We start from the raw sequence: 24995 nt of genomic DNA on the forward strand, positions 1-24995 counted from the left end.
CAAACATGTTTGCAGTACCTTCCCGTAAATTAGAAGTGTAAAAATAAATAGCTTCATTCACTGCAGCCGTGGCTATCTATTGATTTAAGTCAGTACTGTAAAGAGTTCTTCCAGGTTGGAGTTAGTTTAGTTTGAGTTTTTGAGGATACCAGAGAGTAATGAAACTGTGTGTAAAAAATATATGTTAAGTTAGATTTCCTCACTCAACCAAATGGGCTTCTGCCTAATGAGTCCAGAATAACTAGAAATTTATGTAAATTATATAAAAATACATAATTTGAGGTTTGACAATAGAGTTGGACTTTGTTATATATTATATAGCCAAAGTATTTCTAGTGTTGAGAGGGGTCAAAAGAATATCAGTCTCATTCTTAAAAATTTTTAGTGACTAAGTGACCACTTTGATCTTGTTTCTGTTTCTTAAATAAATGCTGTTGGATGTTAGATCAGTAAAAGAACACACTGAGCTGACAAGCTCCTAGTCTGCATGGCCTCCCTGTACTCCCACCTGACTACATGGGAGGCAGGCAGTCTCTAACCTGAGAGAAAGGTCAGCTGTCTTCTATATTCATTGATAAGTCAGACATGTAGCTTCTGCTGTTGTGATCAGTATAAGAAAAAATTTTCATTTCACTGTGATCCTCAGTGCATAGAGCCTTTAGATTTCATAAACAACAAATTATAATGCTTGAAATAATTTGTTCTTTTTGGTACTGTAACAAGGTTTGACTTCTAAGATAGTCAAAAATTATTTTTATTATGTATATATTATTTCCTTTTTAAAAGAAATATGTTTGACTATGTTCTTGGCTATACTGCCTCAGATATAACTTTCAGCAAGTTAACAGCTTGGCTTCTTTCCAGACCCAAATTCGTCAACAAATTTAGATTTCTTGAAATCCCTTGACATATTTTCATGGAATACTTAACAGTTCTAAACTTTGGCTTTGCAAATTCATTCTAAATATTGATGAAACATATTCATTTTGTTTGTTTCTTTCTTTCTTAGAAAATAAAAGGATCCTACAAAGCTCATGTAGCAAGTAAAGTATTTTAAATTTGTTATTATAGGTGTTCTTTTTCTGATGTGGAAAATCTCTTTGGCTACATCTACATGTAGCCAAAGCCATCTACATAGCTATAATGTTGGTTTAAGAACATGTGAATTTTCTTATATTTTTTCAGCCTGAATGGTTTTTATCAAATTGACAATTTTACTAATGCTAATTTTCTCATTGAACGAGCACTAAATCTTAAAATTTGTTTCTTCCTTTTCCTTGTTTTTCCTTGTTTTTCCTTTTTTGTTTGCCTTCTCTTCCTCCAATTTTATCCCTTTACATCAGACAAAGCTTGCAGGCTAAAAATGACAAAATTAGGATTATTTCAGCTTTCTCTGGTATTGACTATGAAGAGCAAGAAGATATATATGAGAAGATAGAGGGGAAAATATCACAAGAGTTTCTAGCAAACAGTAACATAAACTTAAAAGAAGCAGAGCTTAAAGAAATTAGAACTCTTTCAAAAACTGATAAATATTACAGCCAACAGGTACAACCAAAGTACAAGAATTGGAAAAAGATACCATCTCAGAGCCAGGAAATAGAATGCTCTAATGCCTTTAAGTTTGAAACATCTGTTAACTCCAGATATCCTCAGAAATATGATAGAATAGATAGGAGAAGGAAAGAGAAACCCTCATACAGTCATTTTGAAGACAATGAAAGAAGACAATGTGATGATACATCAGGAACTAAGACTAACTTCAAAAGTACATATCCTAACGCTGAAAATTGTAACCTTTGCCACGCTGAAAAGAAGAAACAAAATTACCCAGTTTTGCACCCCTGCAAAAATGGGTTTGTGGTGAAGAGTGGCATGTGGACCACTAAGTTGGAAAGTCTTGATTATGATCTTCTAGGTTGTTTTAAGAACTGTGAAAAGTCATCTGGCTTAAACCAGCATGTCACTAATTTCACTCCATTCGATGTTCTTGAAGATTCTACTAGCAGTACTTCTGATGAACTTCTGGGTTCTCCCATTTCTGATAAGCAGGAAGGTGTACTATCACCAACATGTCATCCGTCTACTGTCCATCATATTGGAGGCTTTCCTGAAGAATATTATGTAGCAAATCCGGCATTCCTGTTACAAAGGATGAATTGTGATGCAAACACACTTGGAGATCTGTCTGGGTGCCCCATGGAAGAGATGACCCCTTCCTCTGTTGAGGAACCCAAGGAGGACTATATTGATACAATGGATGAGCTTCAGTGTTTGGTAGAAACTGTGTCAGAGTATTTAGCAGAGAAGGAAGAGGAGATTAATAGATTTGGTTCCCTTTCAAAAACTAAAAACACACTTAAACACAATAGTACTCTTGTTAATGCAGAACAGAAAATGGCTGGGGATCAAATACCACCTTTAACTATTGTCAAGAATGACAAAGACAAGGCCATCTCTTTCCCTGAGCTGAATGGAGTGAAATGTGCTGTTGGTTCTTTGTTCAGTTCACTCACAGAAAAGGTGGCTTCAGGTACAAAGCATCTAACAACCTCTGTGGAAAAGCTGGTTTATTTAGTTGCAGAGAAAACAGAAACTCTTAATCAAATAGAGACAATTAATTCAGGATCTAAACCCAGAGCCCAATCAGTATTGGAGAAGGATCTTCCCATGCAATCTCCATTATCCTCTCAAAGAGTTGATAATAAGGATTTTAGCAGCCATGACAAAACCTCTGAAAATGAGCACACAGGCAGTAAAACTGCAAGTTTATGCTTTCAGGATGCAACAGAAACTGTTGGAAGGGATTCGGCTCCACAGAGTCAGAGTTCAGTTGTAAAATCTGTTTTTAGCATGCTAAATCCATTAAAGATCTTTTTGGAAAAGGACAAAACCAAAAAAGATGACTACCAGAACAAGCCAACAAGAAAGGAAAGCTTCGTTGGGTGTGGTTCAGAGTCAAATCAAAGGGAAGACACCCTTGACGATCATAGTAGCATCGTCTCTTTAGATAGGAATGATGGAGAAACTACAGGCTGGTCCCAGATGCCCACAAATGAGGATCTGTTGTCTTCCCAAGAGGCCAATGAACCTTCAAACTTAGCTAATTCTGCAAATAAGAAAGATGATATTGAGAGTCTGTTGGGAAGAAAACCCTGTACAGATCTGTCTCTGTTACCAGATCAACCAAAAATATGTGCCAAAGATACTCCAGGACATCCTTGTATAGCTGGCAGTAGAACTGCAAATAAAGAGGCTTCTTCAAAGCCATTCGAGGGGGACAGAGTTACTAGTGATGATGATTTCCTGGAGCCACTCAGAAAATCCTTTAGCCAGTTTTTGCTCACTTCCCCAGAGACCTGTTCACAGGGAACTTTATCAGAATGTATGAAAATTCACAAGTTCGAGGAAGATGGATGGGAAAGGGCCCCTAATAAAGATGGACATTCCTTCCCCTTTAGTGGAAAACTACATATTCCATTTTTCAGAGTTCTTACTCATTCTGAAAAGCAGCAGGATTTAAGAGAGAAAGGAAGCATTTTTCCTTTGTTTAAATTTCCGTTCACTGACAGCCATATCACTGTCAATGACCAGAGTTTTCATGGCTCAGCGGTAACCAATGATGAAGAGATCCAAAGAAATTGCCATGAAAATGCCAAAATTAGTTCAATAAAATCTAGTTCAGTTCTAAATATTCATAATAATCTAGGGAAATTTGGTGATACAGAGACATTTAATAAGAATGACCAAATAAATTGTCCTGGAGATGCCACACTTAGTAAAATAAAGTCTGAATCAGCTCCAAATATTAATAATGATCTTGGGAAATTTGGGAGTACAGAGGAGTTAAATTCGAGTGACCATACAGCAATAGAGAACTGTGAAAGAGATGCCTTAGCCATCCCTGGAGTTGTGTCCAAAGAACGTATACCTTCAGATTCTTCAGGAGAAAGAAAGACTCTTACACAAGTGACATCTTTAACAATATCAGACTCTTCATCAGCATTTACTTCTACCATTTCAAAATCCACCTTGGTTAATGAAATTAGTGAAGACAAACTTGCAGATAAAGCTTCTGAGAAAAGAACCCAAGGAAGCTTCCTTTCTGGCCTGTTTAACAGGTTTTCTTCTCTTGAAAACGTGTCTAGTCAACAAGAATTAAATTTGAAAAATGATGACTCTCATCACAGGAATAACACCCCAAGCTTACTCTCTGGAATATTCAACTTGATATCCAATAGCAGTATGACTGATTGTAAACCAAATGAAGCAAAGTCCATGTCTTTAGATGGCATAAAGAGTTTGAATGGAAATAAGTATTTATCCTTAGGTGAGATCCCTGTTACTTCATGTGTGACTTCTGAGAACCAGAGGAACCATGTTGAAAAAGAAGAAACTTCTGGCTTCACAAAAAGCTTCCTTTCTTTACCTAAAGAAAATATACCATTATCTGATGCTTGGGTTGATAATCATCATTGCCATTCTACATGGAAAAACCAGCAAAGTGAAAAGCATTGCCCCTCTTTTGAGAACAGTGTACTTCACTGTGCTCCAAGCACTCAGCAGGACCTCTTAGAGAAATCTTTGGCTAAGAGGCAGACATCACACCATGTCCTTGAGGCAAAACGACATGAAAATTCAAATAAGTTAAATCTACCTATACTAAATACTAACAATCTTAATAAATCAAACAACTATCAGGCTTTTGACGAGATGCATAGTCCTTTTTGTTATGAATGGGACTCTGATATAAAAGATTTTTCTAAAAATTGTGGAAAACTTCAGCCAATTTATTATATGTTGCATCAAAATACATTTTCTTCAACTGATCTTTTCTTGTGGCCTGACTCAGAAAACCCAGCAATAAATTTTTGCCGGAAAGATCAAAATGCAAATATCTTGGAGTGGAGAACAAATCCAAACAGTGTCATTTGGTGTGACTTACCATATGAATCATTCGACCAGTTAGCATTTAATGAAGGTTACTTATTAAGAGGTGATATGTGGGCAGCTAACTCATTATATGGAAATTCTTGTCATCTTCCAATTAACGAGACTAAGAATTCACTAGAAGAATTGCCCCTTGACTTAAGTTCTTCTTCAGGTTATGACAAGAGTACAGGCCCCATAGTTGAATCATTAAGAATGGATGAAAACTTTGTTTTTTCAAGTATTGGTTATGAATACCAGGAATGGTTGTCGTCTCTTGAAAATGGAGTGTGGTGGCCATCAGAGGATGGAGATTATGGATATTATATGTTTTACGATGGTCAATATATCTATTCTCTCCTCACTGATTCTACTGGAAAGTATGCATATTTATTTATACCTGATTGTTCTTATCAAGAGTATTTGAATTGTGATTTACAAACAAATGATCTATCAAATATTATGTTGGATGACAGCATTATTTCTGCCTGTAGTTTTAAATTACGTGACAAGGAAGGTGAATTATTGTGGTATGTTGAAGAAGAACCAATTGATGACCCTCTTGATTTATCTGTAGTTTTGCCAAGAAGCGAGGGACCAATGTATCTAAATTTAGAAGCCTTTTCACAAGAACTTGAAGAGTCAAGTTATGGCCAAAGGGATCAACCATTAGATTTTTTAGTCTATAATCCTCAAAAGTTTAGAGCAAATTTTGGATCTTTCGAAGAGTGGCTGTGTGGTTCTGAAGACTTTGAATGTACATTGGATCTCAGAAATCAGCCCCAAACTATTGGAAATCATGTCTTAAATAAAAATCAAATTATAGAGGGAGATAAGAACCAGCCTCTAGCTAAGGATTCATCAGTTCACCTCTCCAGTTTCCATTGGCTTCCGTCTTCTTCTGAAGAAGCTGCCTTTTTGGTTCATTTTGAAAATATGACTAACAGCTCACAGCAAGTAGAAGAGACATCATCACTGAACAAAGTGACTTCGTTATTTTCTGCTTTGGGTGCTTCAGTTGGAAGTGGTTTGAATTTTGATAAGTATGAATCCTTAGAGTCCTTGTCCATGCAGAAAATGGATCAGCAGTTAAACTTAGCAGAGCTCACAAATGATGGTCTTCAGTCACTGATCTTGAGTAAGCAGTTAGAGAGTAACTGCCAAAATGAGGAAGAAAGTCTTTTCAAGAAGGAGTCAGAGAGACAAATCATAGCCAATGTTTGGCGACCAGAATTTACTAAAAATATGAAGCAAGAATTCCCTTTAAATGAAAGCATTCATGTGAAAAAACAAAGTTTGTTAAAATCTGTTTTCCGGGTAAGCCAAACAACTCCTCAGGCTAAATCAGGTATAGAAGATGATGAAATCATTACAACTGACTCTGTTTCAGTTCCTCTTGCATCGCAGTTTAGTAGGGATGAACACAAGAATTGTGAACTTCCCCAGGACCAGTCTTCCAAAGAGTCTGAGAGAACATTCTTTAAAAGTGCATTGAAACTCTTTGGTCGGAGAGAAGACTCTTCAGTAAGTGTGATAGCAAATGAAAAACAGGCATCTGGATTTTTGAACCTCTTTAAAACCCAGGAGAATAGAGAAGGAACCCCCATCTTAGAAAAGATTGGTGATAAAAATAGAAAGATATCATCTCAGGAAAATACTGAATCTTCTGGTGTTTCAAATTTTTTTGGTACCCTTGGAAATTTCTTTAAAACCACTGTATCTTCTATACAGACAACTGAAAATATGTCTGTTTCTTCGGTGACTAATAAGGATGAGGTCAGGTCAAGTTCTATTCCCACATGGCTAACTAGCCAGGATGTTGGGAATTTTCCTTCTGCACCAATTTCCTCTAAAGGGAAGGTTCGAATTAGAAGTCTGAACAAGCAGACTACTATTGATGACAGTGGGCTAAAGGAACCATCAACTAGGGAGATCCAAGGTAATAATTTGACTGAAAAAGAGGTGCCCTCCAATGACCACCTAATCCAGCAGTCACCAAAACCATCTTTCTCAACAAGTTGTCTCAAAGAGTCTTCCAGAGATTCTTCAGTAGAAACTAGTGGTGTGTCTACAGTGACAGGAGTTTCAAGAAGTAATAAAATATCTTTTGATACTCTGAGCAGAAGAAATTCAAATAAACAAGATCATTTTTCTGACGAAGACTGGAGTTTTTCAACTGCCACAACATCTCCATCCCAACCAGAGTTGCCAACCAGAAAGAGTATATTTTCTTTCCTGACTGGATCTGAAAAATCTGAGAACAAAGCCTCTGCTACTCTACCAAGAACCAAATCTCAAGCAGAAGGGGTATTCACACTTCCTTCCTTTTTTTCCACTACTAACTCAAGCAGGAAGATGGGTGCCTCTCATAGTAGCTCTTTTAGTTTCTTCAGCTTGTCCTTTTTGGATGAAAAGCAGCAGACTTCTGGGGGAAAACATAGCCTTTCAACTGTTGCTCCAGTAACTTCCCAGCCCTGTGAGAAGCCAAGTGTTTTTGTAGACATGGATGGCACAATGACTAGAGAAGGTTCCAATGACAATAGAGATAGCATAGTCCAGGAGGCAGTTCATGATCAGCAAATGGCTCCTTGTGTTTCCATTAGCGATGCCATTGAGATTACCCGCCTTGCAGGTGAGCTCAATGTAGAGAAGGACTGTCAGGGAAAACTAGATTCCAGTAATGGTCCAGGGACATTTTTAGTCGATTTCAAGATGAATCGGTTGCAAAAAGACATTGTTCCTCATTCACCAGGATTTCAAGCACAGACTGAAACACTGCTTATTGGTTCAGAGAACCTTGGGGTAGCTCCCCATGAAGAAGAGGCTTTCATACAGGAAGACTTCCTCAGTGGATCATTGGACAAGTCTTTTTCACATGATAGCCATTTGATTGAAAAGCTCCACAATTTAGACACTTGTACTCATCACCACCAAAATGAAAGACTTAGTAGTGACCAATTGAACTTACCATTAGAAAAGGCCCCTGTTGAGGTCTTAACCCAGAACCTGGAGCCAACCTCTTTCTCTGCAGAGCCAGGGAGTGCAGGGCACCTCCAGAGCCAATATGCAGATAAAGAGGAAGACACATCACTGTTGGGCTCTTCAGTGGAAATGCTTTCAGGGTTTGTGACCAAAGTGAAATCTTTCTCTGGGTGCTTAGTCGAACCTCCCAAAACATTCTCTGGACTTTTCTCTTCTCCTAAACCTCCAAAGAAAAACTCTTTTTTCCTTCTTTCTTCTGGTGCATCATCTCAGCCCCTCAAAGGTAAGTTATTTGGAATTTTCAAAAGTCCCAAACCAGAGACATACAAACAGGAATCATCTATCTCAGCTACTGCTAGGCTTCAAAGTAATAGTCCCAGAGATGCTGTAGGATCAGTACCTCTAGAAAGTTTGTGGAGAGAAGCTACCTCTGCAGCACTCAATTCAGAATCTACTCTCGGTGACTGTAGAATGACTGTGTTTAGTGCAAAATCAGACTCAGAGACCTTGATAGATGATCCTAAACTAACAACTGAAATGGAAAACAATAATATTCCTAACAATATTGCAGAAATCCAAAGTTCTAAAACAATTGGGGCTGCATCTTCTGTCTCAGGGGACAATACTGGGCAAGGACTATTGTCTCAGAGTGATGAGGGAGACATGGGGGTGTTGCAGGGCACAGATACAGAGGCATCCTTGGAAGCAGAGCATATTTCATTGCCAACACAGTTGCATCCAGATCCTATCTGTATTGCCAAAGAGCTTTCTCCTCCAGTTCAGCCACCTCTTCCTCTTGAGCCAAAGCCAGCTATGCAATCTGCATCCACAAACCAAGATTTCTTGGAGGTACAGGCAACCAATTCACTAGAAACCGATACTACACTGTTCATTGAGGCAAGTGTCAGCCAGAGTGCCATACTAGAAACCCAAGGGTACCTTTCTCACCCTCTGCTGGAGGCACCTGTGCTTTGTGCCAAAGAAAGTTATGGGATACTTGATGCCCAGAAAGATCCACCTGCAGTCCCCCAAGAAACAGAGCAGCCAGAACCTCGTTTTGAGATCCCAAATATGACCAATTGGCCAAAGCTCCATTTCCTGTCCTCTGCTACTGACTTTGGGAAACCACCGAGCTCTTTCTTTTCTCCACTGTCCTCCTCTGGCAATAGAGCAGCAGAAACTGGTTTAACATCCAGTTTTAAGAAGTTGTCGACTCTATTTGAGGGAGGTAGTGAGGGGAAAGGGAGTATAGTGGCAAGTGATCCAAAACTAAGATTTGCAAAGAAGCTGAATCTTTCATTCCCGTGGCCAAAAGAGAACAAAGGGAGCCCTGAACAAATGCCTGCGGAATCCTCCTCTCTGGTTTTGGTTATCAGCAGTGATCAAGACCTTAACTCCAGTGAGGCTGACAAAGCTTTGGAGTCTTCTCAAATATCTGAGGCCAGTGCTGAGCCAGCTAAGGTCTCTAGTCAGCCCTCCAGGACCTCTGAGCGGCTGGAGGTCAGGCCAAGTTTATGTGCTTATAGGCTTTTAGGGCCTGGAGAAGTGGAAAACCAGCAGGAAATCTCAGCATCTAGAGAACACTGGGGTACCAAAGGCAGTCTCTGTGACGCCACCTGTCATTTAGGGAGTCATGAGGAAGAGCACTGCACCGTGTCTGAGCTACTTCACCAGCCAGAAACACAAGAGGAGGAGGCAGTGCCTGCTAGCACTGATTCTGTTTCAAATGCACAGCAGCCAATTACTCTGCATGGCATCAAGGAACCAGAGACCAGCAAAAGGCCTGTTTTCAACTGAAGCATCATAAATGATTTTAAGGAATTGACCATTTATGATGCAGTGACTTAGTGGTAGATTAATCATAGCCTGCTTTTTATCGTTCCTGTGTCTTTTCTAGCACTTCAGCTTCATGTTAATTAGGGGCTAAGTAACAAGAAATAATGTGTGGGTCTTTTCATCCTCTCCCTTTTCTCTAGTGCCAAATGTAATTCATTTATTGGAAAAGGGAGCTTCCTGCTTAAAACCTAGGCCCTGAGATTCACTCACTCTGGTTTGCTCTGCCTCGTATAATGTGGAATGGAGAGGGGAAAGCAGGAAGTGGCAGCAAGTGGCTGAGTGGCATTTATTAATTACAACCACGTGATAGGCTAGGGTGCTTCCTTGGGCCTTTGGCACTTATATCTGTAATAGCTGGGAGAGACCTACTTTGCTTTGCTTTTCCAAGTCTTCTAAGATGCTTTCTCCAGTGGCAATGAGAATATTAAGTAAAATACAAACTACAAAGGATCGCTGGAGGTAATCTATATTCTATTCCACATGGATTTGCATAGCTTCTTCCAGTCTCTGCCTTTTACTACCCTTGAGACTGATATCTAATAAGTGCTTTGAGTAAAGTCTCATGGAGCTCAGGGCTATTGTTTGCTGTAGTTCTTCAGTCTGGAGCATTGTGCAGGGTCCATCTGCAAAGGATACTATTATTTCCCCTAAGAAGAAGCACCATACAATGCAGTTTAAGAATGCTGCCTTGACCTCTGGCCCAAACCTGTCCAAAGGGACTGGTCAGGGACTTTAGAAATTGTGTGTGTGTGTGTGTGTGTGTGTGTGTGTGTGTGTGTGTGTGTGTGCACACATTTGCATATATGTGTCGGGAACTGCTCAGAACAGTGACCTGGTACTTACCCTGTTGCCATGGGCTGAAGGGTCAGCAATCAGCCTGAAAATACCAGGTAATTGGGAGGAACCATAGGGAAAATATCACTGGAAAACAACAATGATTTATCTTCATTTGGCCAAGAGTAAACATAAGCCCTTTAGCTAATTAAAGACTTGACTCTCTGGAAGGGAAATTCCTTGCCCTTTGGCATGGAGACATTCCAGCAGGATACCAGAAGTAAAATGAGGGCCTCTGACTTGGGATGGAACTATCCAAATGGGCTGGGATAGATCTTATAGATCATCACCGAGTCCTCTCTCCTGAATAGGACTGAATCCTTTAAATTCAGTATATGGCTCAAGGGAGTAACTTCTGGATACTGGTCTTCTTTCTGGTCACCATTCACTGCCACGTTCTCTACTATAGCTGCTATCTCTCAGAGTAGGGCAACAAATTTCCTTTCTGGGTATGGGAATTCAAGTGACTGCGAGAGGGTTGGGCTGGCCTCTCTTCAGGTACAGAAATGCATTAGTATGGCCCTGACCCCGATCCTGGAGTTGGACTTTGTCCACTTTATCCAAAAGTGAACCATGTCCTGAGAACAACTCAGTTACACATGGGCAAATTCATCTTTGGGACACTGCCTATGCTTCCAGGGATATCATTGTGACATTCATGTTGATGAGATTATTCCCCTGAGGAATTTCTTGGTCCTAGCCTCCCTCTCCCAATTACCTCATTGTGCAGATGCCTGAGAGATAATTGAAGGAACATGTCCACTCTCCTTTGCTCATCCTAAGGAGCAGGCATTCACATGTACAGTTGTAGAGGAAGAAAAGGGGACCTCAATTTAATAAACAATAGAAAAAGGGAGTAGAGTTCATCCATCCGTTTTACTTTTTGGGAGTTAGAAAACTTAAATCACAGCCACTGGACAAATTTCTTTAGAAGTCTGAGTAAAGAATTTAGGCATAAACAATAGGCTGTTTTAATAATTCTTAATCCTGCTTATGAATATCACATTAAGATAAAGTATTCTTCAAAGTGAATTGCAGGGTTGAGGTTAAGTGCTGTTGGAGAACCCAGCATGTTGTGTTTTTTTTCGTCTTGTGATTTTGCTGAATAGACTAGTTCCTGTAGATTTTGAAGTTTGCTCCTTTCTTCCTAGGAACCTCCTGTTTGTGATTCTTGCCACTAATATAATCATTATTTCCTGGATTTATCTGTTACTTTTGCCCTGGTCCCTAGTTTGCATTTATTTACTCATCTGTCTTCCTCTCATTCTCACAGCCCCACCAGCAGTAGTAGATATGGCTCCTCCTGTAATGTGAGTCAAGGAAGCTCTCAGCTGAGTGAACTAGACCAGTGTCATGAACAAGATGATGCCCATCGGGAGAGGGACTCAGTTCATTCCTGCTGCAGCTCTGGCAGCTTCTCCAGAGACGGCCAAATAGGTTTTGGAGAACAAGAGAAAGCCTTGGAGGTGTCAGGTGAAGAAGAAAAGGGTAGAACATGTGAACTCAATGAGATGAAAGAAGATGCCACAACCCATCCTCCTCCAGATCTAGTGCTACACAAAGACCACATCCTAGGCCCCCAGGAGAGGTAGGTGATGGCTGCCTTGAGGAGCTCACGTGGTTTCCTCAGTACCTGCCCTGTAGTGTTTCTAAATATAAGTGGTTTTCATTTGTTTCCCTCTAGTTGGGTATGGTGGTGATCAGGATACTGAGGCTTAGCTGTGCATTATTTCCTCTGATTTTTGACGTAATTCCCAAGGTATTTTGAAGATCTCTAAGAACACTTGGGTTCTGTGTAGATAGCTGCAGTGTACCAGGCCTTCTTGAGTCTGCAGTTCTTGGCTTTCTAGTTGACCCTACATATGGCAGCCTCCTTTCATTCAAAGGAGCTGCTTTGAATGAAATACGCTTCCCAGCCTACACATCTTTTGTGGACATTGTTTTTGTTTTGTTTTTTCCAGGCTGAGAAAACCAGGACAGACTTAAGAAAGAATTGGTCTAGAAGCCAGATCTAACCCACCCTTCACCCTCTCCAGGGCCTAGTAGTGTGTCTAACAATTGGTACCCATAAGAAGAAAAATTTTAAACTTGTCCTTTTAACAGTCTTATAATGAAGCTTAGTACAGAGTTTCAGTACTGTTATTATTGAGCAAAATTGGTCAGTAGAGTTGCTGATAGGTTGGGACAGAGCAGAATTTCTCAGTCTTGGCACTACTGACACTTTGGACCAGATAACTCTTTGTTATGGGGACCTATTGTACGCATTGTAGGATGTGTAGTAGCATCCCTAGCCTCTACACACTAGATGCCAGTAGCAACCCTCACCTGTGACAATCAAAAATGTCTTCAGTTATTGTCAGATTTCCCCTGGGAGGCAAAACCATCCCCACTTGGAAACCACTGGGGTAGAGTGATAAGGGCTAGGTGTAACTTATTTATTTATTTTTTTTGTGTGAGGAAGATCAGCCCTGAGCTAACATCCTCCTCTTTTTGCTGAGGAAGACCAGCTCTGAGCTAACATCTATTGCCAATCCTCCTCCTTTTTTTTTCCCCCCAAAGCCCCAGTAGATAGTTGTATGTCATAGTTGCACATCCTTCCAGTTGCTGTATGTGGGACACAGCCCGAGAAGCGGTGCGTCGGTGCGCGCCTGGGATCCGAACTCAGGCCGCCGGTAGTGGAGCGCGCGCACTTAACCACTAAGCCACGGGGCTGGCCCCTAGGTGTAACTTAGATTCTTAAATTTCAAGGTCTAATAATACAGGCTCTCACCTAAAGATCAGAGAGCAATGAATGCTGATTACGTGGTAAAAGTTAAAGAATGGTTGATGCGTCAAAACTCTAACATTGACAATATAAACTTACTTTCTCTTCTCCTTACTTGTTCCTGATTTTTGGTCATCTCTAGAGGCTCATCTAATAGACAAGACGTCCAGGAGACTGAGCTGTGGACTAGCTTTTTTACTGGGTTGACAACCCACTGAAAGATGGTTCTTTGTAGACCTTAGACTTGGCAGATACTGTTGTCTGGGTAGAATTCTTGGTAGAGCAGCAGAAGTACCCAGCATCAGTATTTGTCCTTCTCTCCTGGCTGTGTCCTCTCAGATCCTAGCTGTGCAAGTGAAGTCCGGTTCTACCTTGGGCAGAAGTGTCCACAAATGTTTTAAAATAATTGACCCAGTTAGATGGCATCAGAGCCTAGCATATATTTTACATGTCTAGATGATGGACACTTGTTTGCTGCCTTGACAGTAGACCCTAATAGGAGAGAGGAGAAGCATTATCACCAACAATTAACCACCATTCCACAGTTAAGAACCTGGATGAAGACTTGTTGTAATATAAGGTAGTGTTTCTGTCTCCAAGCTACCTTGTTATATTTATTTTTCATTTCATTGAGGGTGTTCCTGAGGCAGCTCAAGGAATAAGATCAGGGCAGGAAAGGGCCGTGTTTTTTTCTCTTAGCTCTTTTGATGTAGTCTAGGAATTTGTAAGCTTTCCAAAGTACTTAGTGGAGCAGGAATGGTTTGCAGGAACAAAATTCTGCCCTAAGGATGCTATGTAGAACGCCCAAGGGAGACTGGTAGTCTCAAGAGGTAAGGTGAGAGGGTTACTCCACACTTCTGTGCATAGTTTCAGTGCTAGACATTGACTCGGGGCCCTTGCCATTACTTCTAGTATCCTGATCCCTGACTGTCCCAGTGAGCTGCCTCATTGCGTAAGTGAAAAAGGGGAAAAGAAGAGAGGGAATAGATGAAAAGCTAAAAAGAGTTGTCATTTTAGAGAGGAATTTTTTTCACATTGGATATGCAGGAGTATGCTGTTTTAGTGGCCTAAATCACTAAACAAGTATAGGCACGAATCCAAACCATTTTATTTTAGATATTTGGCCGTTTTGCCTTAAGCACTATCACCTTGTGGCCTGGGCTATTTTTAAGGAACATTCTTTTCTTTGTTAGAAGTTTTCCTGAGGAGAATGCATCTTCGCCATTTACCCAAGCCAGAGCCCACTGGATCCGAGCAATTACCAAGGTTCGACTCCAGCTGCAAGAGGTAGGAAATCTATTCTAGTACGTAGTTGGGACCATTTTTCCTTTGAAATTGGGAGACATATAGTGCTGAAGACGCAGTCAGCTATTAGTCATCTTCTTACAGTGTGCTTCTGGGAATGCATGACAAGTAAGCTTGAGCCTTAAGAGATAGGCTTCCTTCTGTGCTGATTAAGGAAAATCAAATAGACCTAGTAGGTTGAAAGCCTGGTAAAGGTAAGTTAAATGCTATTTTCAGTACCATTATTACCTTGAGGCCATTTTATTTTGAGCTTAGGACAGGGAACTATTCCAAGGCCTCTTAGAATCAGTTGTCGTCTCCCTTGGCCAGCCAGTTCATGTACAGGGCCAGAAATTTCTATGGACTTCCCCAATTTAAGGCCCAAAGCGTCAACACATTAAGGTCTGAAACAATGTAAAAAAGTAAAAACAAAGAGAAATATTTTTCATTTTCACTGTTATAAGTTGGAAATGTCCTTATCTGTGTGACAGTAGATAGTCTTCTGGCAGAAAGGGCATTTTTAAATGATGACAAGTGGCTGTCAGTCAGTAGTATAATACCCAGCAGCTATTAAAAGTGCAGGCATGCTCACATGTGTAAACACATTTTAAAAAATTTATTTTTAAATAATTTCAAACTTAGGGAAAAGTTGCCAAAACAGAAGTATAAAGAACTCCCATACCCTGCTCCCCAAGACACCCCAATTGTTGGTATTTTGCCACATTTGCTTCATCACGCTCCTTCCATTGTGATTAATCTTTTTCTGAACCATTTGAGAGAGAGTTGGAAACATGATGTTCTGTCACTCCTAGATACTCCTGTTTGTGTTTCCCAAAAAACGAGGCTACTCTCCTATATAAGCACAATATAAATATCCAAATCAGGAATTCAACAATCAACAATGACAACACCATCATCAAGACCCCACGCCAGTTTTGCCAACCGTCCCAAAAATGACTCTCTCTTTTCTGGTCCAGGATACAATCCAGACTGACATGTTGCATTTAGTAGCCATGTCTCCTTTAATCTGGAAGATTCCTCAGTCTTTCTCATCTTTGTCAGATGGTACAGGGCTTTCATTTTGTAGCATGTTCTTCATTTTGGGTCTATCTAATGTTTCCACACGTCCAGACTCAGGCCATGCTCTCTTGGCAAGAATTATGCAAAAATGATGTTGGGCTATTTTCAGTGAATTGCATCAGAAAGTACATGATGTCAACCTGTCCTACCCCTTGTAATGTTAACCTTAATCACCTAGTTAAGTTTGTATTGGCCAGGTTTCTCCACTGTGAAGGCACCATTTTTCCTTTTGTAATTGATAAGTGTTTTGTGGTGCAACACTCTGAGACTATGCCACTATCTTGTCCCTCATCAGATCTCTACCTACCAGCTAAGTATCCATTGATGACTCCTGTCTGAATTTACCACCACTAATGGTGGTTGCCAAGTAGTAACTTTCTATTTCCATATCCTTTCTACATTCAATAGTTGGCATTGTTCTATAAGGAAGAGATTTTCCTTTTCTCAGTTTATTTATATCAGTATGGGCTCATGGATTCCTAATTTATTACATGAGTTATAATCCATTACTATCATTTATTTTGATGCTCAGATTGTCCTAGCTTCATACAAGCACTGTTAATTTGACCCTTCAGGGAGAAGAAAATGTTTTAATAATGATTGCAAAGGTAGCTGCTTTGGAGAATACAGATGTTTGAAAACACTTTTGTGTGTGTATATTCTTTTGTTATCAGAAACAATGAGTGTTACCTATAAAAAGTCCTAACTGCATGTTGTAAAATCTTGAAAAGAGACTAACATATTAAAAAATCTTTCTAATGAAAATTTTCAGTGAGGTTTGAACTTATTTGTTAAAAATAGAAAAATATTTCTGATTATTTTGTAATACATCAGAGAAGATGAAAACTTATTAAATTTCCACAAAGTCTTTGAATAATTGGTATGTAGGAACCAATTGTACATCTTTCATTTGACTGAGATATCAGTATCTTTTTCAGCTATGAAAACGAAGTATTGAAATAATTGAATGTGGAACCAGATCTTCAAATCATTCTAAAACGAAATCTTAAACCAAGATTTAAAAAATAACGAGGCAGAGGCCGGCCCCATGGCGGAGCGGTTAAGTGCGCACGCTCCGCTGCTGGCGGCCTGAGTTTGGAGCCTGGGTGCGCACCGACGCACCACTTGTCAGGCCATGCTGTGCCGGCGTCCCATATAAAGTGGAGGAAGATGGGCACAGATGTTAGCCCAGGGCCAGTCTTCCTCAGCGAAAAGAGGCAGATTGGCAATGGATGTTAGCTCAGGGCTGATCTTCCTTGCAAAATAAATAAATAAATAAAATAATGAGGCATATTCTATTACATTGCTTTCACTAAAAGTATTACTACTACTACTAATATTTTTAGGACAGCAAAAAATATTTTTTGTCATTAATCTTAAATGTTTCTTCTTTTATACTTTTTACATTTTAATTTTTATAATGTAATGAATATATTAATATAATTATGCATGTATATAATTTTTAAGTGATTAAATATACATATTTTGAGAGATGTATGCTAAAAAAATTTCTATGGATAGGGCTGTGTAATCATAAACATTGGGAGTCTGTTGCTCTAGACTGACATGAGATAAACATTTAAAGTGAACATTTATCGAGTCAATGTTGTAATACTTATTAATTTTTCATTTCTAATTTTTCAGAACTGAGGGTCTTGTGTTATTATAAAGGAAAGTAAAATAAATAACCTCCTTGTAAAAGAAAAGTTCTGAATGAGAAAATAAGGATATATTTTCTCATTGTTTGTTTGTTATGAATTTTTTTTTTTTAAGAGGCAATTCAGTCTCTCAAAAAGAATAGCTAAAAACAGTTGCCAGAGCTTGGAATCATTTAGAGAAAAGCATGGTTTATTTAAGAGTGGCTAAGAACCATTGCTACTTAATTGAATAAGAGAAAACAGTAAATGTATTCTTAACACAGGTAATGTAACTGGAAGCTGATTAGATGTGGCCAAGAAGAGAAAGATAAGTCAGAGATTAAAGAAGGATCTGATAACAGTTTAAGATAGAGCAGAAGTATACCATTTATACTTAAGATTTGCTGGCAGATTGATTGAGGTTGTGAGACAGTAAGAAGTTAAGTACAGCACCAAGGATTTTTTTTTTCCCCAGTAGTTTGAAGTTCCACCTAGTTACCCCTTAACGCTCTACCTCAAGATAATAATTTTTGTTAGTTTCTTATTTATTATTCTAGAATTTCTTTATGCAAGTGCAAGCAAATATATATATTCTAATCCCCCCCGTTTTTTTTTCACTAACATGGTATATTATATACACTGAGAACATCTTGCTTTTTCACTTGGAGGTCCTTGCATATTAGCACCAAGAGAATTTTTCCTTTTTTAACAGCTGCATAATATTCTACTATATGAATGTACTGCAAGTATTTAACTAGTCTTCTGTTGATGTTCACTTGGTTGTTTCCAGTCATTTGCTCTAACAGACCATGTTGCAAATGAGCACCTTTTATATATGTCATTTTGCATGTGTCAAGTATATCTGAGGGGATATGCATTTGTAATTTTGATATGTATCGCCAGATAGCCGTCCGTTTATCAGTGGCTTAAAACTACAAGTGTTTATTTTGCTCATCTGCTTGTTATCCTCCATGTCAAGGAGTTCTGCTTTAAGTTGTCTTCTCTCTGCAATCCAGGCTGATGGAGCAGCTAGCATCTAGAACATTGCCAGTCTTGATGGTAGAGGGAAAGAAGATGACAAATGAGAAAGAACATAGCAAATTGCACTCTGGCTCTTAAAACTTCTGCCTAGAAGATACAATATGTCACTTTTACTCACATTTCCCTGGCTGAAACAAATCATGTAACCATATCTGGCTTCAACTGAGCAGCACCGTATACCTTGAAAGAGATAGAGAAGGATATTTGTGAATAGCTTTAATGACTAGCCCCAAGGGTATCTGCCTTCCATAGAGATTGTACCAATTTATACTCCTACCAGTAATGTCATGAGGGTGCTTTTTTCTTCCTAAACCTCACAATAGAGTGACTTGTGAAACTTTTGGATTTTTGCTAGTGTGATACGCAATGGTGTCTGTGTAAAGCTTAAATTTGCGTATCTTATTATCAGTAAAGTTAAGCATATTTTCATATAAATAAAGGCCATTAGTATTTCTTTTCAGTGAATTCATATTCTTTGCCCATTTTTTCTATTGAGCTTTTGGTTCCCAGGAGCTTTTTATTGTTTCAGGGAAATTAATTCTTGCCTGTGATATGAGTTGTCAGTATTTTTTCTCAGTGTATCATTGTGAGAAAGTTTTTTGTTTTGTTTTGTTTTGTTTTTTTTGAGGAAGATGGGCTCTGTGCTCACATCTGTTGCCAGTCTTCCTCTTTTTCTTTTCTCTCGCCAAAGCCCCAGTAGATAGTGGTGTATCATAGTTGTAGAGTTGTTGTTCTTCTACGTGGGACGCCACCTCAGCATGGCTTGATGAGCCGTGAGTAGGTCAGTGCCCAGGATCCAAACCGGCGAACCCCAGGCCGCCGAAGTGAAACATGCAAACTTCACCACCATGCCACCAGGCCAGCCCCCTGTGAGAAAGTGTTTTAACCTTAATGAACCACATTTTCCTAATCCAGAAAATGAGGAGAATAATAGTACCTTTCTCTTAGGATTGTAAATTATTTGGTGAAACTATGATTTAAAAAGAGGAAATCAGAAAAAAAAATACTTCAGTGTTCCTTGTTGCCTTCATGATAAAATAAAACCTTTATGATCTAGCTCAGTGTGACTCTCATTGTGGTCCATGGACCAGCACCGTCCAGGAACTGTTTGTTTCTAGTCTTTGATGAAATAAGTACTGAAATTGAAAGTGAGCTTTTAGCAGCAATTTGCATCGCAGTGACATCAAGCACATGATTAATGGCCTCGTACCACTGAACAGGGTCTAGACCCAAAATATCAGTCCATGATATATTGGGGATAAAAAACCAGATCCTTCACAAAAAGTATTTGAAAAACACTGATAATAGACCCTATATGCCTTTCCAGTCTTGCCTCTTTCTGCTACTCTTTTTAGTCAACACTGCCAACATATAGAATTATTTATTTTTCAAAATCTCGGAGACTTTGCACTTGCTGTTTCCCATGCGCAGAATACTCTTTCTCCTTTAAAACTCTCTCAGGTGTCAATTTTTTTGGGTAAAGCTTCCAGACTCTGTGCATACTTTTTCTAGATGGCATTTACCATGATGTAAGAGTTACTTGTTTACTGTTATGTCTTACTTTTCTGTATACTTGTGGGATCCTTGAATGCTGCCATGCTTTTTTTTTTTTTTTCCATGAGGGAGATTGGCGCTGAGCTAACATCCGTGCAGATCTTCCTCCATTATGTATATGGGACACTGCCACAGCGTGGCTTGAGTGGTGCGTAGGTCCGCGCCTGGGATCCGAACCTGTGAACCCCAGGCCACTGAAGTGGAGCATGTGAACTTAAAAAGCCCCACCGCCATGCGTTTTATTGCTGGTGTTCTAGAGCCCAATACAGAACCTGGTGGAGTGTTCAGCCAACGTTTTATGGATGCTTAACTAGCCAGAAAAGCCCATCAGCTTTTCCACAGAAGTCTCCATGTGCTTCTTTATTTTCTCTTAATTAATCCTATTTTTTGTTTTTCCCTAAGCCTAGCACCTAACGCCATTAACGGCAAAATATTAACTATTACCATCGACTATGTTTTCTTATATAATTTTAATATACATAAATATAAAGTTACTGAATTTTGACCATACTACGTGTGGATTTTTAAATTTTCTCACTTAGATTGTTTTTGTGAGCTCTATTCTGGGTTATTAAATGTTTTTCAAAAACATGATTTAATGATTATTAATAGATTAATAATATTCCATCATGTAGATGTTCCATAACAATTCTTCTTGTTTCTTTATTATCATACATAATGCTGTGATGAGCATCATTACACATAAGTGTTTTCATTTCTGATTATTTCTTTGACTTAGCTTTCTCAAAGTAGATTCAAATAAATTACTGAGTTAGAGTATACATATATACCTTTTAAAGACTTCTGATAACTTCTACGTGTGTTTTCAGAAAAGTTTTTCCAGTTTGTACTTTTAGTATTTGAACTTTTAGTATTTGAATGTGCCTCACCTACATTGAGTATTATCATTTTAGAAAATTTTTGTTAATTTGGCAGAAGAATGGTATCCCATTGTTTTAATTAGCATTTCTTTGGTTATTTGTGATTTGAATATTTTCCTTAAGTTTATAGGTCATTTATACTTCTTTAGCTGATACTGCATTCAGTAGAGTTTGAGGAAGTACCATAGGAACCCAGCTACCCTTATGCTGTTCCTATTAAGATTGTCAGCCTCTTGAGGAAAGAAGTCATATAGGCCATCTCTATATCAGGGCTGGCCGAGTACCTGGCTTGTGTCCTTAGTAAGTGTTTGATGACATTGCTAATGCTGATGAGACAGTAATGTTGATAGTGTGGGTGGAATGGATATGATTCTGTACCTTATTTGGCTTAGCTGCAGAAAAATCTGGGGGAGGAGGTGAGAGTTTTAGATCTAGAAACAGGGACTGCGGTGGCAGCAGGTGGGTGGGTGTTCCAGGTGGAAGGGACAGTGGAGGAGAAGACATGGAGGTAGGCCGTGAGGAAGCCTTGACAGAAACTCTTAGGTTGCTAAAGAAGGCTGAGGAAGGAGGGACTTAGTAAGCAGAGGTAGAACTGAGCAAATAGATTAGAAGGCACGTGTTTAAATGGAGCAGTCCCAGCAGATCCAAGATTGCAGCTGGTCAGCCTGAGAGATGGATCAGCATTTTCTCAGGGAAGGTCATTAAGACAGAACGAATCGACTCTCTCCTGCAAAGTTCTGTTCTTACTTGTGACTGTTTCCCAAGCAAAGAGACTTCTTTCTTGTACTATTTTTGAAAGCCTGAGAAAGGGATTCCCCTTGGGGAAAAAGTGATGAGGCTTAATGGGAGGGCCCTTGAGGATCCCATCTCTTAAGACTTAGTTGCACCAGGAAAGCACTCTTTCTATAATTTTAAAATCCAGGATTTTGCTCTGATTATGGCTGCCTATCTTAACTTCCACTACCTCAACTCTTTGGCCTCATGGAGACCACCAGTTATCCCTCCTTTTTCTCACAATCTTTCAGCCCTTTCACTAACCATTGCTAATCTAACACTTAAAAAAAAACTAAAGAATGTTTTGAACGTCATAAATGTAAAAATATAAAATTATATGGTATATATAGTGCAGTTTCCCCCCTACTTCAGACTTCCAGGCCTCCAGTCCCCGTCTCCCCCTCTCATTGTTATCTGTGTCTTGTGAATCGGTCCAGAGGTGATCTGTGCCTTTACAAGCATGTGTGTGTGCACATGCATGCATGTGTGTATTACACACATTGTCCTTTACCGTTTTTCATTTACTACTATATATCTTGGAGATTTTTCCTTATTAGTACAAGTAGAACTACTGCATTCTTTTTTAATAGCCACATAGTATTTCTTCCTGTGGATGTATTATAATTTTTATACTCTGTCCTCTATTGATGGATCTTTGTGTTTCTAATATTTTGCTACTACCACAATGTTGGAATGCAAATCCTGTAGGAAGCCTGAATACTTCTAGACTTCTCTTAACCACAGCTTTTAGCATCCCTCTTCAAACTTCATGTAAGCCATACCCAAGAACAGGCCCTACTACTGCTTCACAAACCAGAGAGACCTATCTTGGATGAGGGCCATAGCTGCTGCTCCCAACAGGCCCCTTCTGCTTTTTGGCAAACTGTGGGGTCCTTACCTGATATCTGATACCAGAAACGATACATTCTCTACTGACTGAAACCTGGCTGTTCGCTAAAGCCCTTTTTTGGGGAGACTATGCTTTTTTTTTATGCCCCATGTATTACTGAGTCAGGAGCGAGGGTTTCTCTGGCTCCCTCTGCCGCTTCCAGGTCATTTCTAGATCCTCACATAACCTGTTCTCACACCTACCTTCCTTGTTGCAGTTAGACCCCAGCTTTTCCATAATTCCCCATTCATTCATTGAAAACTTTAGTACCTACATCACAGTTTTCCTTTTAATCTCAACTATTGCCATAATCATCATCACCACCACCACCACCACATCTATTGAATACTGCTATTACTGTAAGTGCTTTACATGCATTACCCAAATTAATTCCTCACAATAATTCTATGAATTAGGCTTATGTTATTAGGCGCATTTTTATAGGTTAAGATGCTGAGGTTTAGAAAGATAGAAACTTGTCCAGGGTCACCTAGCTGGTAAGAATTAGGACCAGATTCAAATCTAGATTTATTTAACTCCAGAGCCTGTGCTCTTAACGCTATTTTCTACTACCATAATCTTAAAACCCTGTTTTCCAAAGGGTGTTCCATAGGAATCCAGTTTCTAGAACTGTTAATATGTTCTTTATCATGTGATAAAGAGTTCCATGGTCAAAGAAATTTGAGTAACATCGATTTCCAAAAGAGTGAAACACCAACAGATTGCTTTATCATAGGACTTCTCAGAAGCTTGAATATACTTAGGCTTGTGATTCTTCAAGAGGGGAATATAATATGCACAGCGTTATCGTAAACTTCTTTGACCATAAAAGTCTGTTTTGGAGAAGCATCCTGTGGGACTCATTTTTCAAGGAAGAAAAATACACTTGAGGAAAGTCTGTCTCATATGATTTCATTAAAACTGCATTTGAGAAAGTCATCAGTGAGCTCATAGCTACCTAATCTCGTGGTTGCTTTTAATTCTTTGTCTTATTGGACCTCTCTGCAGTATTTGACACTCCTGAGCACTTCTTCCTGTTTTGATGTCTAAGAAACCATCCCCAGTGCTCCTCTTCTCTGATCTCTCTTCTGATTTCTGATTTTTCTCTTTGCTTACTTCTTAAATGTTGGTCTTTCTTGGGTTCTTTCCTCAATCCTCTTTTCATATAACTCTATGCATTCTTTCTATGAAATCTCATTCATTATGTCAACTACCACTTATATGTGGATTGCTCTCTTTTCTGTATGTCTAACCCACATCTCTCTCTTGAACTCTAGATCCATATTTCTGACTACTACTTGTATACTCACTTGTCCCATCAGCATGTCAAATTCAACATGTTCTAACCAAAAGACATCATCTCTCAAAACCTGTTTTGTGTCCTATATTTTGTTCCTGTGCTCCCCAAACCAACCTTGAACCCACTAAATGTGATTGGGCTTTTGAAAGGTTAGAGAAAGCAAAGCCTTCCTTTCTGTAATGTAGAAGAGTTAGGAGCAGGAGTTTCACTTATCTTCAAAGGGAGGGAAGGATAAGGTAGCTGTCTTGTTGTGCACATACTAGGTACTCCATAAATATCTATAGACAGGATGAATGAAAAGGCTGTAGAGTAGGGAAGCTAGTCCTTTTTACTTCTAGGCAATTGTGTTGCAGAGAGGAATGAGGAGGGTTCTCCTGGCTAAAAATCTCTAAAAAAGGAGAGGTCATACCCATACTTGCTTATGGTCACTTTGGGTTGAGAAATTTTTTTATTATTCCCAGATTTCATCTTTACAGCCACCTATGGCTATGGCTCTGCCCTCTCCTCACACAAAGCTTGCTTCCATTTCCTCTCACTATTCTGAGGTGAAATAGAGACAAAGATCTGTACTTTGTGTACTCTTCCAGCCTCCTCATCCAGTCCTAATTCTATACCATTTCCTCTCAGTGGACTCAAAAAGGAAAAGGAGTCCAGTTCCTTTTATTTTTCTTTTTAAGTAACAAATATCTTTTTATGAGATATAATTCATATAATGTAAAATTCATCATTTTAAAGTGTACAATTCAGTGTTTTTTAGTATATTCACTAGGTTGTGCAGCCATCACTATCATTTAATTCCAGAATATTTCCATCACCCCAAAAGGAAACCCCATACTCATTAATCAGTCACTTTCCATTCCCTGCTTTACTCTAGCCTCTGGCAACCACTAGTTTACTTTCTGTCTCTATGGATTTGTCTACTCTGGACATTTCATATAAATGAAATCATACAATATGTGGCCTGTTGTATCTGGCTTCTTTCCTGTCAGGTAATGTTTTTAAGGTTCATCCACGTTGCAGCATGTATGAGTACTTCATTCCTTTTTATGGCTGAATAATATCCCATTTTATGGATAGACCACATTTTGTTTATCCATTCATCTGTTGATGGACATTTGGATTGTTTCCACCTTTTGGCTATTGTGAATAATGCTTCTGTAAATGTTCATATACAAGTTTTGTGTGAACATCTTTCCAGTTCTCTTGGGTA

At 39.1% G+C, this 24995-nt stretch overlaps 1 protein-coding gene across 7 annotated transcripts in view; it reads left to right on the top strand.

Moving 5' to 3' along the window:
* UNC13B (unc-13 homolog B) overlaps window positions 1–24995 on the top strand; it is a 304136-nt gene that overhangs the window by 154299 nt on the left and 124842 nt on the right. For 3 of the 7 annotated variants that reach the window (XM_058523437.1, XM_058523434.1, XM_058523439.1), the window contains 2 exons: window positions 11855–12169; window positions 14539–14632. The exons of 1 other annotated variant lie outside the window; for it this stretch is intronic. In XM_058523437.1, the coding sequence (XP_058379420.1) occupies window positions 11855–12169; window positions 14539–14632 (409 nt within the window). Of the gene's footprint in view, window positions 1–1646; window positions 9693–11854; window positions 12170–14538; window positions 14633–24995 lie in introns of all 7 variants that reach the window. 3 more of the 7 variants (XM_058523435.1, XM_058523436.1, XM_058523441.1) reach the window with 2 other exon arrangements.

This window comes from Diceros bicornis, chromosome 28 (genome assembly GCF_020826845.1).
Source record: "Diceros bicornis minor isolate mBicDic1 chromosome 28, mDicBic1.mat.cur, whole genome shotgun sequence".
Classification (NCBI taxonomy): Eukaryota; Metazoa; Chordata; class Mammalia; order Perissodactyla; family Rhinocerotidae; genus Diceros; species Diceros bicornis.